A 15,780-nucleotide genomic window follows, 5' to 3' on the forward strand; every position below is an offset into this window, starting at 1 on the left:
GGAGACTTTCCATAGGCATAATGGATGTTACATTGTACGAAGAACTATGCACTGTGGCTTTAATTCAGCGTGATCAGCTCTGCGTGCAGTGTGAATGCTCTAATCTGTTAACATGGGCCCCGGGAAAAAAACACGCTGCTTACGCTCTTGCTTGCGTGCAGTGTGAAACCAGCTTCAGACAGCGCTTGAACAGAAAAAAACACAACATTATGCAAAAATGCCCATTTTGTTGAGTATTCTTTCAAGCACAGTTAAAGACTTAGGACGTGTGTCAGATCCGCAGCAGGTCACAGGTCTTAAAGGGACAGCAGCCTAACAAACCTGCTGCTGTCATGTCTGTGATTAATGTTAAAGGGAGAGGTCACCCAAAAATGAAAATTTGATGTTTATCTGCTTACCCCCAGGGCATCCAAGATATAGGTGCGTTTGTTTCTTCAGTAGAACACAAATGAAGATTTTTTTTTAAATAATGCATGTCAATGAGGAGAGCCACTGTGAGAGTATAAAACGCATACCTACGAATCCATATTAAACACAGCAGCTCGGGACGATACACTGATGTTTTAAGACACGAAACAATGTTTTTTTTGTGAGGAACCGAACAGTATTCATATAATTTTTTATATAGGGCCAGAGAAAATTGCTCACCGGTCTTGACTGAATACTTTTTGTAGCTATAATGAGGATTAACCTATTTTTAATTTAGAATGCAGTGAAGATTGAAGTGTTTGATGTTCAATTTCTGTAGGCTCTATATATCTTACCTGTTAAAAAATCTTAAACCACAGCATTACATGGGTCACAAGATTACATGGGTCAAAAACAATGAAAACAATAACTTTTTGTGCATTTTGACAGGGCAAGTAAAATCTGATCCGTCCTGACAGGGCCAATAGAAAAAAACTGACATTTATTATAATGTTTTTATGTGAAGATTGTATTAAGTTCATTTAAATTAAAAGTTGTTATATTTTTACGTTTAATAAATGTTTTAAAATTATAGCTATCAATTATACTGATATGCTGAATGCCTATAAATAATGGCTAAAATTAAGGGGGAAAATCTATTTCATAGATACATTAGTAGCGGCATTGGTGTAAATCAATAATACTGCCCTTCTTTCACATACACACACAAAAAATGCCATTAAACAAATATTTAAAATATAGGCTACAGTCTTTGTTGTTTCTACATTAATTTGGAGATTAAATATGAAATTATTACAATATTAAAAAAATATTAAACGCTTTAAATACATTAACGAATAATTACAGAAAATGCGATTTTCATTAGTTAAAAGCACGTTAATAATGAATTACTGTTCGTCAGTTGTAATTTACGATATTTTTATAATTTCATCATAAGTTTATAACAAACATTTTGATGAAGTTATGTTCACAAGTTATAATCCATCCATATATGCCTATTCCTCCATCTTTTCTCAAAATCACTTGTCTTATGTCGGGTCACAGTAGTTATATGGTTATTTAGCTGTAGTACTTTAATACATTTTTGCATTTGTCAATTGTAATAATTGCTACACAGTAAGTTATGGTCTTTGTAAGCAGTAGTAATTACAACATTGACTAAAAGGTTCACATTTTATTCCAATTTATGCATGCTGAAATTTCGTTAAAGGGATAGTTCACACAAAAATTAAAATTAGCCCATGATTTACTCATCCTCAAGTCATCCTAGGTGTATGACATTCTTCTTCCAGACGAATAAATGTTGAGTAATATTTAAAAAAGTCCTGGCTAATCCAAGCTTTATAATGGCAGGGATTGTTGCTCTGTTTTTGAAGTCCATTAAAATGCATCTGTCCGTCAAATAAAGTGCTCCACATGGCTCCGGGAGGTTAATAAAGGCCTTCTGAAGTGAATTGATGCATTTGCGTAAGAAAAATATCCATATTTAAAACTTTATAAAGTAAAATTTCAGCCAATCACCTTCCGTTTTCAGTTTATGGAAAAAGTGTTGAAAGTGCCTCTGACGTTCAAAGGCTTACGCTACCTTACAGTAGCACATCTTGAAGTCTGAGAAGGCACTTTCAACACTTTTTCACAGAAGGCGATCGGCCGGAACTTTAATTAAAAAAAGTTTTAAATATGGATATTTGTCCTATACGCAAACGCAACAATTTACTTCAGAAGGCCTTTATTAACCTCCCGGAGCCGTATGGAGCACGTTATTTGACGGACAGATGCATTTTTGTGGACTTCAAAAACAGAGCAACAATCCCTGCCATTATAAAGCTTGGATTAGCCAGGACTTTTTTTAAATTTTACTCAACTTCTATTCGTCTGAAAGAAGAATGTCATATACACCTAGGATAGCTTGAGGGTGAGTAAATCATGGGCTAATTTTAATTTTTGGGTGAACTGTCCCTTTAATTAACCTACAATATTATACAATTTCTATGTTTATAAGTTGCGATTTGTAATTTCTTATCTGCATATGTAAATTGTAATAGAATTCTGAGCTTTCGTAAGTTTGCATACATTTCATATGAAATGTCGACAAAACATTAAACTTCTGAAGATTAGATTTTTTTTTTTGTACCTAAGTTGTAATTGTTGTGTGGTGAGCGTTCTGGCGCAATATGGCTGCCGTCGCATCATCCAGGTGGATGCTGCACATTGGTGGTGGTTGAGGAGATTCCCCCTTCTATATGTAAAGCGCTTTGAGGGCCCAGAAAAAGCGCTATATAAATGTAACAAATTATTATTATTATTATTATTCATTATTACAATTTAAGAATTACATCCCTAGTGGCCTTACAGTAATTCTAATTTCTAGTCTCTCTCTCGTTCTCTCTCTCTCTCGTTCTCTCTCTCTCTCGCTCTCTCTCTCATTCTCTCTCTCTCTCGCTCTCTCTCTCTCTCTCTCTCTCTCTCTCTCTCTCTCTCTCTCTCTCTCTCGCTCTCTCTCTCTCTCTCTCTCTCTCTCTCTCGTTCTCTCTCTCTCTCTCTCTCTCTCTCTCTCTCGCTCTCTCTACTCTCTCTCGTTCTCTCTCTCTCTCTCTCTCTCTCTCTCTCTCTCTCTCTCTCTCTCTCTCTCTCTCTCTCTCTCTCTCTCTCTCTCTCTCTCTCTCTCTCTCTCTATGTGAAGTCTACTAACAGTCTTGCAGCATAGAGGAGACCTGCTTCTGAGCTCATTAATATAGAGGTAGCTCAGAGGGCAGAAAACAGCTCCGAGCTTTGGCTGGGAGAGTGACAACATGAGCCTCCTCTGTTCACCGTCACTCCTGTGCTGAGCCCTGCAACACTCACGCTACGAGGGAAAGAGGGTGAGGAGGAAAGAATGAAAGGGAGAGAACAGGCACTACACGCTCATAAATCACGGCCGCCCACAGCCCAGGCTCGCTGAGGTTGGCGGCTCCACCGCGGGGTGGAAATGAGGCGTTTTATAGGAGCACAGTGTGGCGTTTGTAAAACGCTAGAGAGCTTTTCTCAGCCCTCCCAGGTTGCCCTGTCCCCCAGTGTCATTGTTAAGCCCGCTCTGTCCCCATCAGAGCCGTGGCATGGAAAAAGGCGGTTTAATTTCCTTAGCTGGACCCTGATTTATTCTTCAAATATATGGCTTGTACTTTGTGTGCAAACGTGTGGTTTTAATTACCATGAAAGTAGCATGTCCGCCCATGTCAGCATTGGATGGACTTTAGATTTTCAGAGGATCTTACTCTTAACTCTTTCCTTCTTTCTCCAATGGTCTTTTCTCTTGTGTATGATGTTTGGCAGGTTGCATTACTTGTCTTTTCCACCGGCTTGAGAACAGAGTGCTCAGTGTGTTGGTCTACCTCAGAGAGGGCGGCACACAAAAGACCCCCTGTTCAGCACTCCCAGAGGCTATCACTACTCACAAATTCAGAATAAGTTCCCTAGAGGTGAGTCAGTGAGGAAGGTAGGGGAGAGAAGGAGGGAATTGAGGAGCTACTGTACAAGGAAACAAGAGACAAATCTCGGAAAAGGTGTGCAAAAGGACACATTGAGGGAACGTGGTGGCCTCAAAGGAGGCACTTGTGAGCACCCTTTTGCAAACTCACAAATGGGACGTCCCATTGTAAGGTCAGTGTGGCAAAGACAAGTCTTCAAGTTACATCAGTTGTCACATTTAGACTCTTATATGTCCTGTTAGTTCTAATGTTGGCAAATGCTGTTGTGAATTCTGCACCAGTTTAGGCTCAGCAAAAGGACAAATTGTAGAAACATGGCGCCCACAAAGGAGGAACTAGTGAGCACTCTTTTGGAAACTAACAAATGTGGTCCATGTGTATTATCCTGATTGAAGGGGTCCTTTTACGCTTTTCCACTTTTTCAATGTTAGTAAGTGTAATGTTGCTGTTTGAGCATAAAAATAAATAAAAAAAGATTTCAATATCCAAGAACTACAACAAACGGATTGTTTGGACTGAAACACGATTTCGCCGGATCTTATGAAGTCATAATATTACTCAATTAAATAATACGCAACCATGGAATATGCAAAAAAAAAAGGGGCCCGGCTGAGCTGCATTTGAGAATGTGTGCTGCACATTTTTTGGAGAACAGCTTGTTTTCTGTTGCTTTTGTAAGACGGTTCACTGCTCCTTAGGAAAATTAGCCATGGTTTTGTGACTGATTACTGTTTGTATTACCTTAGTTTTCCGCCAAACATCACGATCAAATGGTATCTATAATGTATAAGAAAAGAAAAAAACTACTCCAACGTCCTGTGAAATCCATGCTTCCATCTTCTTGTTTGTTAACATTATCAGAGTCTGAATCTGGCTCGAACTGATTTGAAATTGGCACCATTAATATTTACACTAGAGGAGAACTCGCCGTTATGAAAGGGCAGGACATTTCCTGAACACGCCAGGTTAACCAATCACAGCCCATTTCGTATTTCGGAAGGAGTGGGTTAATCGAAATCGGCTTGTTTTAGCCAGAGTGGAGAGAGAGGAGCTGTAATGTAAAAATATGTGAAAAATTATGTTTTTTGAACAATCAAGTATTAAAACCTATTCTAATACATCCTAAAACAAAATCAGGACTTTGAACAATGCAACAAATACATCCTCCCTATCTATTGTAAACAAACACGGTGTCAGCTCACGTTTGAGTTTGCTCCTGTGCATATTTAATACTCTGAAAGGGAAGCTCTCACTACAGACTGCCAGGAATGTGCTCAGAACTATTGGCCAACGCTGTGGATTATAACTAATAATGTTATAAATAATGTTCAGGTTCTTGAACAGAGCAGTCCTCTCCATTTCATAAGACATCAATGTATCGTCAGGAGCCACAAGTAGTATTATTTTTTTGCCTGTATGTTTTTTTTGATTCTCAAAGTGACAGTAGCCATTGACTTGCATTATGTATATATATGGCCAGCAGCCATATCTCCCTGTAGCCCAAGACTGGTCTCCCACTGAAGCTAAGCAGGGCTGAGCCTGGTCAGTACCTGGATGGGAGACCAACTGGGAAAACCAGGAGCTGCTGGTAGAGGTGTTAGTGAGGCCAGCAGGCGCTCACCCTGTGGTCTGTGTGGGTCCTAACACCCCAGTATAGCGATAGGGACACAATACTGACAAAGAGCACCGTCTTTCGGATGAGACGTTAAACTGAGGTCCCGACTCTCTGTGGTCATTAAAAATCCCAGGATGTCCTTCGATAAAGAGTAGGGGTGTGACCCCGGCATCCTGGCCAAATTTGCCCATTGGCCCCTCTGTCCATCATGGCCTCCTAATAATCCCCATATCCTGATTGGTTTCATCACTCGGTCTCCTCTCCACCAATCAGCTGGTGTGTGGTGAGCGCTCTGGCGCAATATGGCTGCCGTCGCATCATCCAGGTGGATGCTGTACATTGGTGGTGGTTGAGGAGATTCCCCCCTTCCATGTAAAGCGCTTTGACTGCCTAGAAAAGCGCTATATAAATGTAACAAATTATTATACGAATCATTAAGGACCACCGTTTCAGCTTAAAATTTTCTTTAATGTTTTACTGAAGAAAAAAAGACACCTACATCTTAGATGGCCTGAGGGTGAGTAAATTAACCCCTAGGGGCCTGAGCCAGTTTTTGGGGCTATTTAGAAGTTTTGACAAGCTCTGAGATTTGTGCTGTTTTTCAGTTGCTTATAAACATATTAAAGGGTTACTTCAGCGATTAGTATATGGCTTTGTATCAGTAGAAACCCTGAAGTATATTCAAATGATTGTGCTTTCCCCTCTCATATCCCCCTGAGACAAGAGATTTATGCATTGTATTTCTGGACAAATTCCTCCTATGATGCAAATTGATGATATTTGCATCATAGGAGGAATGTTTGGCCAAAGGCTAAAGACTACAGCCAGCAGAGGGCGCCATTTCCGCATGTTTTGAACCCGCGCATGGGGGATGGGAGATCACACTCAGAGCTCAGCTAGCAGCTACAGGCACTCATTTAAACGGAGCTATGGTGAGCAATGTAAGTCTTTTAACTTCCCAAATTAATTTCTATGAAAGTTAAGCTTGCAAAGGCATGAACTGAAACGTGCCAGACTGAACTCGCGTTCTGAATGTATGCCGCGAGTGTAGTCCCGATTACCTCAGCTCTCATCACGAGAGCTCATCAGCTCATTTATCTCACTCCTGCAGTTAGTGCTCAGTGCTGTGATACTCGCGTGGTGACTCACTCATTATATTGAACAGACACGTTCAGTTTTTAATTGTAGTGTCTTCTCTAACTCACAGTAATCAAGTTGGTGGCTTTGGGAATGGCCTCACAGGGCAGCGAAGCATTCTGGGAATTGTAGTCTTTCATCCAAATGAGACAAAAATACATTTTCTGTTTTTTCTCAGTCTAGAAGGCACAAAATTCAAAAATAATTTCACATTTCTACTACATTAATGACCCAGCTTAAATACAGATTCATCTTCCCAGCGCTGAAGTACCCCTTTAATAGCAAAAGTGTCATTACACTGTATTCAGCACAAACTGGGATACCATAGTATGTACATGCTTATTGTGTAAGAATAATGTTTATGCGTAGATTTTGAAAAAAACTAAAAAAAATTAAATCGCTGAACTAATGCCACAAAACGCATAGTAAACATGTCCAGATATTTTAGTCAAAGATTTTTGACTAAGTTATGTTGTTGCCTAGATTTTTGCTTCAAACTGATGTGAAAAACATTGTGCCTACTCATTCACATAAAACAATATATTGATTTAATTTTCTATGTTGATATGACACTTGGCTATTTTACAGTAATCTGTCCAAAACAGGTCAAAGAAATCTTGTCTAAACAGTCTTACGTCTATGATATTTTATGTAGCGTATTTATATTATAGTCTATAAATGTTAATCTGACGTTTAAAACATAACACAGAAATGTGAAGAACATGCAGGATTCATATCTTAACTGTCTTTTGCAGTTTAATATTCACAGACACTAACAGAATACTTACCTCACAATCCTCGGCTGGATCCGTTGCTCATCAAAATTAAACAGCTCTTCTTCTGAGGTAAATTATTCAAGGATTATTCCTTACCGCGTCTCAAAATGATGTAAAGCACATGAATCTCACTAAACTTGATGAGGGAGGGAATACTCGCATGGATCGCGTCAGAAATAGCCTTTGAAAAGAACACGCGCTGTGTGGGCGTGGCCGCATTTGCATATATTGAGGTGCTCACGAACTACTGACACCTCTCTTTTCAACACATTACATAAACAGAGAATATTGATTTTTGTTTTCGATTTGATTAACATTATTTAAACCCTGACATTTTAATGTTTCTTTAGATATGTCTCATGTTTGTGTGACAAGTATTCACTAAGTTACAGTTCATTTTCGGACGAGTATCAGAATGGACTTCATTGAGAGAGAATCAGCAGATCGCGCATCATGTTTGCTTTCTTTATTTTGCAGAAAGCACAGCATTTTGTTTTTCATTGTGAGTGTACACAAATAAAAGTAAAAACGTAACAGATTCGAATGATGTTTAACACTTATATACATGACAAAAATCGGCTGAGTTACCTGAGTCTCTTTTGCGCTGATAAGAAAAAAGCGAGGTGAAGTTGCCGGCGACTTTGCCGACTCCTGGGAGTTAATAACAAATGTTTATTGTTGGGTAAACTAACCCTTTAAGTGTGACCTTTGGACTTTGTCGTTGGTGACACAATGCCGCATGGACTGCTGGGAAGTTGTGAATTTGGTTGTGAAGTTGGCTAGAGGACAGGGTGCATATCAGCCACAAAAGAAGTTCTTGTGAGTAAACTGACAAATGGGGCACTCTATAATGCAGACTTGAGGTTTTCACTTTACTGACTGTAAGTTTACATTAGGTGCCTCCATATAGATCCTTGCAGTCATCTTGAGTTGACATGTTGGTGACGTAATGCCCCATAGACCGTTGTGTGGTTTCTGCTGTAAATCCCACACTAGTGCAGTCTCAAAGCATCAAGGGTGTTTAGCGGCCAATGAAGGGCCGCATTATGAGGGACCATTTCAATCTTGAAGGATTCCCCCTTTGCTCTTGTGCGCTGCACACTGCCAGTATGAGTATGCAAGGTCACCTAGTGCAGCCTCTGGATTCTTGCCACCCTCGTCTGTTGAGTAGTCACCTGGTGTTATGGCACCAACATATGGACTTTATGCCGCATTAAGTCCATACATGTGCAATGTCTGCAAAAGGCAACATCAAGGACACCTAGCGGCCGCAAAGAGGGTGATTTGTGGGCACCCTTCTCAATCATAAAATGGCACATGGGAAACTCTACAATCTTGTGAACTTCAGGAATACTTGCAAGTGTAGGCCTTTAGATGAGAAGTCGACATCACGTGTTCCATTTGGGACGGGGCCAATGTGGCTGTGCATGGGTAGCTGCCGTTAAACCTGCGGTTCAGACAATTTCAACTTTTTAAGACACTTGGTCCCTGCTTACCTCATACCTTTATTTGCCATCAGGTGCATGTAAATCTTTTCAATCTCTGGATGTATCCGATATTTATTCCACATATAACCCCGTATATACATTTGTTGAATTTATAGATGGATCCAGCTTCATTCCTCTCAGTGGATATGTTCCACAGGTCACATTTTTCCCTCCCTTTTCCTCGTCCCTTTATTCATCATCAGTCAAATTGTCTTCCCTTTGATTGAGAGCCTCTCAAATCCAATATTAAATATTGCACCGCTGCCTGACCAAATGTTCTCAGTAATTGGGAGTGCCGGACGCCTGAGTCTCCCATAGCACATTTAAAACGGAGACACTGTATTTGTTTTTTTTTTAATCCGTCCGAAGGCATTGACGGTTTTACAGTTGATTGGGGGAGGGGGCCGTCTGCATCCAGCTTGGGCGGAGGTGAATAGTGGGGCACATCGTGATGAATTGATGATTAGCTCTGCATTGTAGCTTTGTAGCTGCCCCCCCACTTATAGCTGGTTACTAATATTTATGGTGCCCGGCCCGTTTAATGGGGCCTGCCGCGTTCAGAGATTGATAGTCCGGCGATTGCCCCTCTGTTTAACCCGTGCAGGCGTAAAGCTGTCAAAGAGGAATATTGTAATCTGGAGGATGAGGACGAGGCCAGGTACGGTTCACAATCTTTCTTTGAGCACTCTGTATCGGCCAGGATCGTTTTCACTCATTTGAAACAGAACACCTCAGTCTTCAAAATTCTTAAATAATGCTATGCTACCCCAAACAAGGTGGAGTCAAACCTAATTGTGTTTATAGTAAATTTATTGTTAAGTGTCTTAATAGTTAAGGGATTAAGGGATCATTACATGGCATGGTGGAATCTCCAAAGTCTCCTGTCCTCCACATTAACACGTTTCATTTGAAGTTACTATCCCCATTATACTTCTAAAGACTAACTGCTTCAACTAATTAATGTCACCTGATGTGAACATTCATATTATTATTTGTTATTATGAATCATTTGCGAGATTGTTTTTTTAGGAGAAATTTGAGTTTCAATAAAATCTAAATATACAGAGTGGAAGACTAGGGCTGCCCCGACTGAATATTTTTCTAGACGACTAGTAGTCGTTCATTTAAGCAGTTAGTTTACTAATTGGATGCTTATATTAATTTAATGACTTAACCCTTCTGCGGCAATTAATTAAAGTTACACACGGGTCCCTAGAGGTCAAAAATGTCCAAATGTCCAAAAAACGGTCAGAAAAATGTGAAGCTTGGGAGTACAGACTTAAGTTTGGTCATGCACACGCACACTTTTCTTTACACACATACGAACCATATTTATCCATACCAACACACCCACACATTTATAACTGTATAATTTATCTAATTGGCTCTGTAATATGCAGACGCATAAAACCGAAAAATAGCCAATATTTGCTTTGTATGCCAAACCTGAGAAAATGGCATGATTTGGTTAAAAATATTGGGGGAAAAAATATTTTGAAGCTTTGCCAACAGAATGAAAGACTATTAATGAAGACTGCATCATTTTATAGTTAACTGACCCTTGGATTGAAATTGTAAAAAAAAAAATTAACAAGTTTTAACAGGGACATTTTTGTCTTGAGTGTAACTATTTTGTGTTACTAGTATAAGGAAATGTTCAAACGCATATATACAACTTGCCGCAAAGTGTGTGTTCTGAGTCCATGTCGGCTTCAAAGATAAAGTTTGAGGCTCTTCTAGTCGACTTGCATTTAATCGACTATTTCAGTGCAGTTTTCGAAAATACACAGATCAGACATAACATTATGACCAGTGAAGTGAATAACACTAGTTAATTCTTCATCACAGCACCTGTTAGTGACTGGGATATATTAGGCAGCAAGGGACATTTTGTTCTAGAAGTTGATGTGTTAGAAGCAGAAAAAATTGGCAAGCGTAAGGATTGATAAGGGCCAAATTGTGATGGCTCTGACTGGGTTAGAGCATCTCCAAAACTGCAGCTCTTGAGGGGTGTTCCTGGTCTGCAGTGGACAGTATCTGTCAAAAGTGCTCCAAGGAAGGAACAGTGTTGAATGGACGGCAGGGTCATGGGCGGCGAAGGCTTATTGATGTACGTGAGGAGCGAAGTCTGGCCCGTGTGGTCTTATGAAACAGATGAGCTACTGTAGCTCAATTTGCTCAATAAGTTAATGCTTGTTCTGATAGAAAGGTGTCAGAATACACAGTGCATGCTTTGGGCAATGTTCTGCTGGGAAACTTTGGTCCTGCCATCCATGTGGATGTTACTTTTACACGTACCACCTGCCTAAGCATTGTTGCAGACCATGCACTCTAAAAAATGCTGGGTTAAAAACAACTCAAGTTGGGTTGAAAATGGACAAACCCAGAAATTGGGTTTTTTGAACCCAGTGAATGGACCCATTCAAACAACCCAATTTCTGGGTTTGTCCAATTTTTAACCCAACTTGAGTTGTTTTTAACCCAGCATTCTTTAGAGTGTCTACACCCTTTCATGAAAACCGTATTCCCTGGTGGCTGTGGCCTCTTTCAGCAGGATATTGCGCCCTGCCACAAAGCAAAAACGTTTGTGGGATGGTTTAGGGAGCTCAACAACGAGTTTGAGGTGTTGACTTGACCTCCAAATTCTCCAGATCTCAATCCAAACGAGCAAATGTGGGATGTGCTGAACAAACAAGTCCTATCCATGGAGACCCTACCTCGCAACTTACAGGATTTAAAGGATCTGCTGCTAACATCTTGGTGCGAGATACCACAGGACATCTAGTGGAGTTCATGCCTCGATGGGTCAGGGCTGTTGGGGGAAAAACACAATATTTGAAAGGTGGTCATAATGTTATGTCTAATCGATGTAGTTTGATTGTCAATTACCTATAGCGGTTATGCACGTGACAAAAAGACTGAGTGGCACCATTGGTTTTCAGCGTGAATGCTGTGAGAAAACACAAAACGCATCTAAAACAGAAAGAGCTCTGAGATTGATGGTACAAACAGATTTGACAATAAATCTGAGGCATATTTTTACAGACTCCCGAAAGCTACCGAAAAAATAAGCAAATGGATCAGTGCAATTCACTGAAACAACTGGGGCCTCATTTATAAACCTTACGCACGCACAAATGAAGGCGTACGCCGCTCTCTACGCAATAGTTGGTATTTATATAAAGAGCAAACTTGACGGGAGAATGTGCGGTCCTTCACACAAGCTCCGACCCAGGCATACGCACAAAAATGGGAGAAATGACAACACCGTCGGCAGATGGAAGAAACACGTGAAAGTGGGTGAAACTGTAGACCGTTGTGTAAAAGAAATGGCAATACTACCTCTCATAAATAACACGAAGACTTTACAAAGCAAGTCTTACAATGAACAGCCTACACGAACACCTGTTGATTGTTCTGCAGTGAAAAACAAACAATATCAAACAAATTACAACAGAAATGCAAACTATCACATATTTGCAAAAAGAAAAGTGAAATATGTTCTGCAATGATATTGGCATGTTATGCAATTCATAATATGGTTAACAGAACGAAATAATGTACAAAACTGAAATTCTCGTCAATATGTCAGTCTGGCGGAGCAGATAGATAGATAGATAGATAGATAGATAGATAGATAGATATATATAGATAGAAAAATATATAGATAGATGTATTAATCGTCCACTGGGGAAAGTTTTATAGTAAAAATGATATAGTGAAAATTATAGTAAAAATGTATTTTTCAGCTACCGAATCATGGTAGGCTATTCATGCACAGGCTATGCCTTTAGTTTGTTATATTTTTATAAAATAACGTATGACGTATGTCTGAACCATTCAGAAAGAAATTGAGAAATTCTCTTTAAGATGGGTCAGCTCCGGTGTCCCCTTTCCGCCACCCGTGGCAGACACAAACTGGCGATGGAGCGCTAGATGCTTTTTTGCCTCGACTTTAATGTCTGACCATTTTATTTTATTTTATTTTATTTTATTTTATTTTATTTTATTTTATTTTATTTTATTTTATTTTATTTTATTTTATTTTATTTTATTTTATTTTATTTTATTTTATTTTATTTATTAATTTAGGCTACTGCATTTACGGCGTCTGCAACCTTTTGCCTCTTAAGTGCCTTTTTGGCATTAGTAATGCCCATACTGTGCCATCCAAACAACATTTTTCTCCTCTTTTCCACCTCGCCAACGATAACTTCTACTTCTCATTGAGTGAAGTTACGTTTTTTTATTTCCTTTCTGTGATTGATTTTGCAATCGATGAATATTAACTTGTGGGCGTTTCACAGACTATTTATGGGCAACTATGGGCGTGACATGAAGCCGCAAAAGCTGTGCTACATTTAAAACTGATTGTGATTTATTAAGGGAAAACTGTGTAGGATGGACGCACGGTTTTATAAAACCAAATATTTTTGTGCGTAAGCACGTCCTATGTTTCACCCGTGCGCCATTTCTGACACAAATCCTACGCAAAGTTTTATAAATGAGGCCTCTGGACTTTAGACAGCAAAATGTGGATTTGCAGTTATCATTTTGTCAATATGTTGAATTTTAGGGTAAAATAATACCCTATATATTGTATTGTTATATATTTTAACTCCTCAATTAAATATTTTTGCTGTCTTATATTCTGCATAATTGGATGTTTTAAATAAACAGACAAAAACTATAGGGTTGGATGATATGAAATTATATATAACATTGATATATGTCGTCACCCGGATTTAGACCTACCCATTTTGTGTTTATATAAAGCTTTCACAGGCAAATTTGCTTTATGTATTTCTCTGGCGTCGAAATTAGACTCGTATAAATATCAGAAAAAACGATTCCTGGCAATGTCAATATCCACGGATCACTGGATCTTTGGTAAGTTTTAAGGAACTCTATCGAGTCCAACCTTTATTTTAATCTGATAATCTTTTGTTTTATGCAGCAGGCAGTTTTGCAACTCAGTCCCGGCTGAGGCGGCGTGTTCCGGCGGGAAAGTGACGTCAGTGCACACCCTATATTCCAGTTGGGTTAAACCCAGACTACTTCAGAATTTCAACTCAAACCTAGATTTAAACTATTAAAAGTCTTGTGACCGCTCAGCTCTCTGACGTTCTCTTCCGGAAAGAGATCTCTGAGTTTATCAGCCCCTGAACATCCATCCGTCAAGCTTTTTTTTTTTCAGGAGCTGATCGATCACCCTTATCTGACGGAGTGGGATGTACGATTGTCAGGAATTTTGCTCGGTGCACCACACTAGAGCTGACCGACAGCAAACATTATTTTGGTCTGTGACCCACGAGGGGACTAATACACACCCTTCAGCCAATCACCTTATTTATTTAGAATTTCTGGACTTAAATAGTGTGACTGTTGGAGTTCAGTATTCCCTGCTGTGAAACAACATCCTCTGCTGTGATACCTCTCCGAAGACTGAGTGTTTGTGACTCGTTCGTGCTTGTTAGTTTGTGATTGCTGCTAGTGCGGTCCAAAGACTAAATAAACAGTTTGAGGCTCAGCTTGACCTCTTGACATTTTCTTTGTTCAGCATGTCGTCTTATCTCCTCGTGTCTTCAGGCTGACAGCCATCGGACTCCTCTGTTTCTCTCTGTCTGTCTTTTTCTCTCCATCTCTTTCTGACAGACTTGTTTGTCTTTCTTTTTCAGGGCTAAGGAGTATGAGACGTGCATGGAAGCCAAATCCCAGACCTCCGACTCTCCTTACAAGGCGAAGTAAGCCAACCTGAGGTCTTCTACCGAGTAGTTATGTCTCAATGCTGTCTTTTAAATCCAAGCTTTAGAAATTATGCCAGCCCTGGTCTTTCCTTAATCAAAGCTTTATAGTTTTGCCCATTAGATGTAATACTACGCAGAATTGATATCCAAGCAGTGTTGTCAGGGATCTCCGCTTACAGTCTATAATTCATGCTAGTTTGCTCTGTGTGTGGATCAGGTTTTGTTCTTTTGTGCTATGATAGTAAAAACCAAAATCACCTACACCTGTGTGGCATTCCAGTGGTCCCTGAAAAGGGAATATTATATAATTTATTTTATTGAATGCTGAAAATGCTGAAATGATTGGATAAATCATGCAGGACATATTCAGTGTTGTCATTATTTACTAAAAATCGTTTTCTTTTATTAAAATAAAGCTGAAATAATAATTAGTTTTTAGTCAATAATGACAACACTGAATATGAATATAAATATAAAAGTAAATATAAATATAGTAAATATTACCTTAAAAAGAAGTAATACAATTAATGAATTTATAAAATAAAGCTAATTAAAAATAAATATATATTTTTATTTGTATAAAATGTACTATATTATATACTTAATATATACTATATTTACTATATAAATAATACTAAAATAACACTGGTCATATTTCACACAAAAATTCAAAAAGTAAATGTGTATATACTATACTCTAAAGCCAGTACAATAAATATCTTGAATATATAAATGTTGTATACATTAAATTATACACATTTCACATTAGAGTAATTTTAATGTTTTATGTATAAACTATATTTCAATAAAATTATTGTATAATATGTTGTCAGAATATTTTAATGCAGCACAACAAATAACAAACAAATACTAACTACTTTAGTATATTACATTTATAATATACAACATTTACATATACATTTACAATTTTCACAGCCAGTAATGAGAATTGTGGAGCATTAATGTGGAACTTCCTATAATGTGGATTATCATGAAAATTATACTAAAATAAAATGAGGCCCCCTTTTAAAAAGGATTTGGCATGTTTTTGACCTAATTAGCTTAAAATAAAAATGTACGTGAAATGTACAAATAGACACCATGACACGAAAACAAATAGTT

General features: G+C 38.7%; 1 protein-coding gene across 4 annotated transcripts in view; it reads left to right on the forward strand.

Annotated features, from left to right (window-relative positions):
• scaper (S-phase cyclin A-associated protein in the ER) overlaps positions 1–15,780 on the forward strand; it is a 177,138-nt gene that overhangs the window by 68,764 nt on the left and 92,594 nt on the right. For all 4 annotated transcript variants that reach the window (XM_067435766.1, XM_067435768.1, XM_067435767.1 and 1 more), the window contains one exon: positions 14,590–14,655. In XM_067435766.1, coding sequence (XP_067291867.1) covers positions 14,590–14,655 — 66 coding nt within the window. The remainder of the gene's footprint in view (positions 1–14,589; positions 14,656–15,780) is intronic.

Source organism: Pseudorasbora parva, chromosome 25 (genome assembly GCF_024679245.1).
Source record: "Pseudorasbora parva isolate DD20220531a chromosome 25, ASM2467924v1, whole genome shotgun sequence".
NCBI lineage: Eukaryota > Metazoa > Chordata > Actinopteri > Cypriniformes > Gobionidae > Pseudorasbora > Pseudorasbora parva.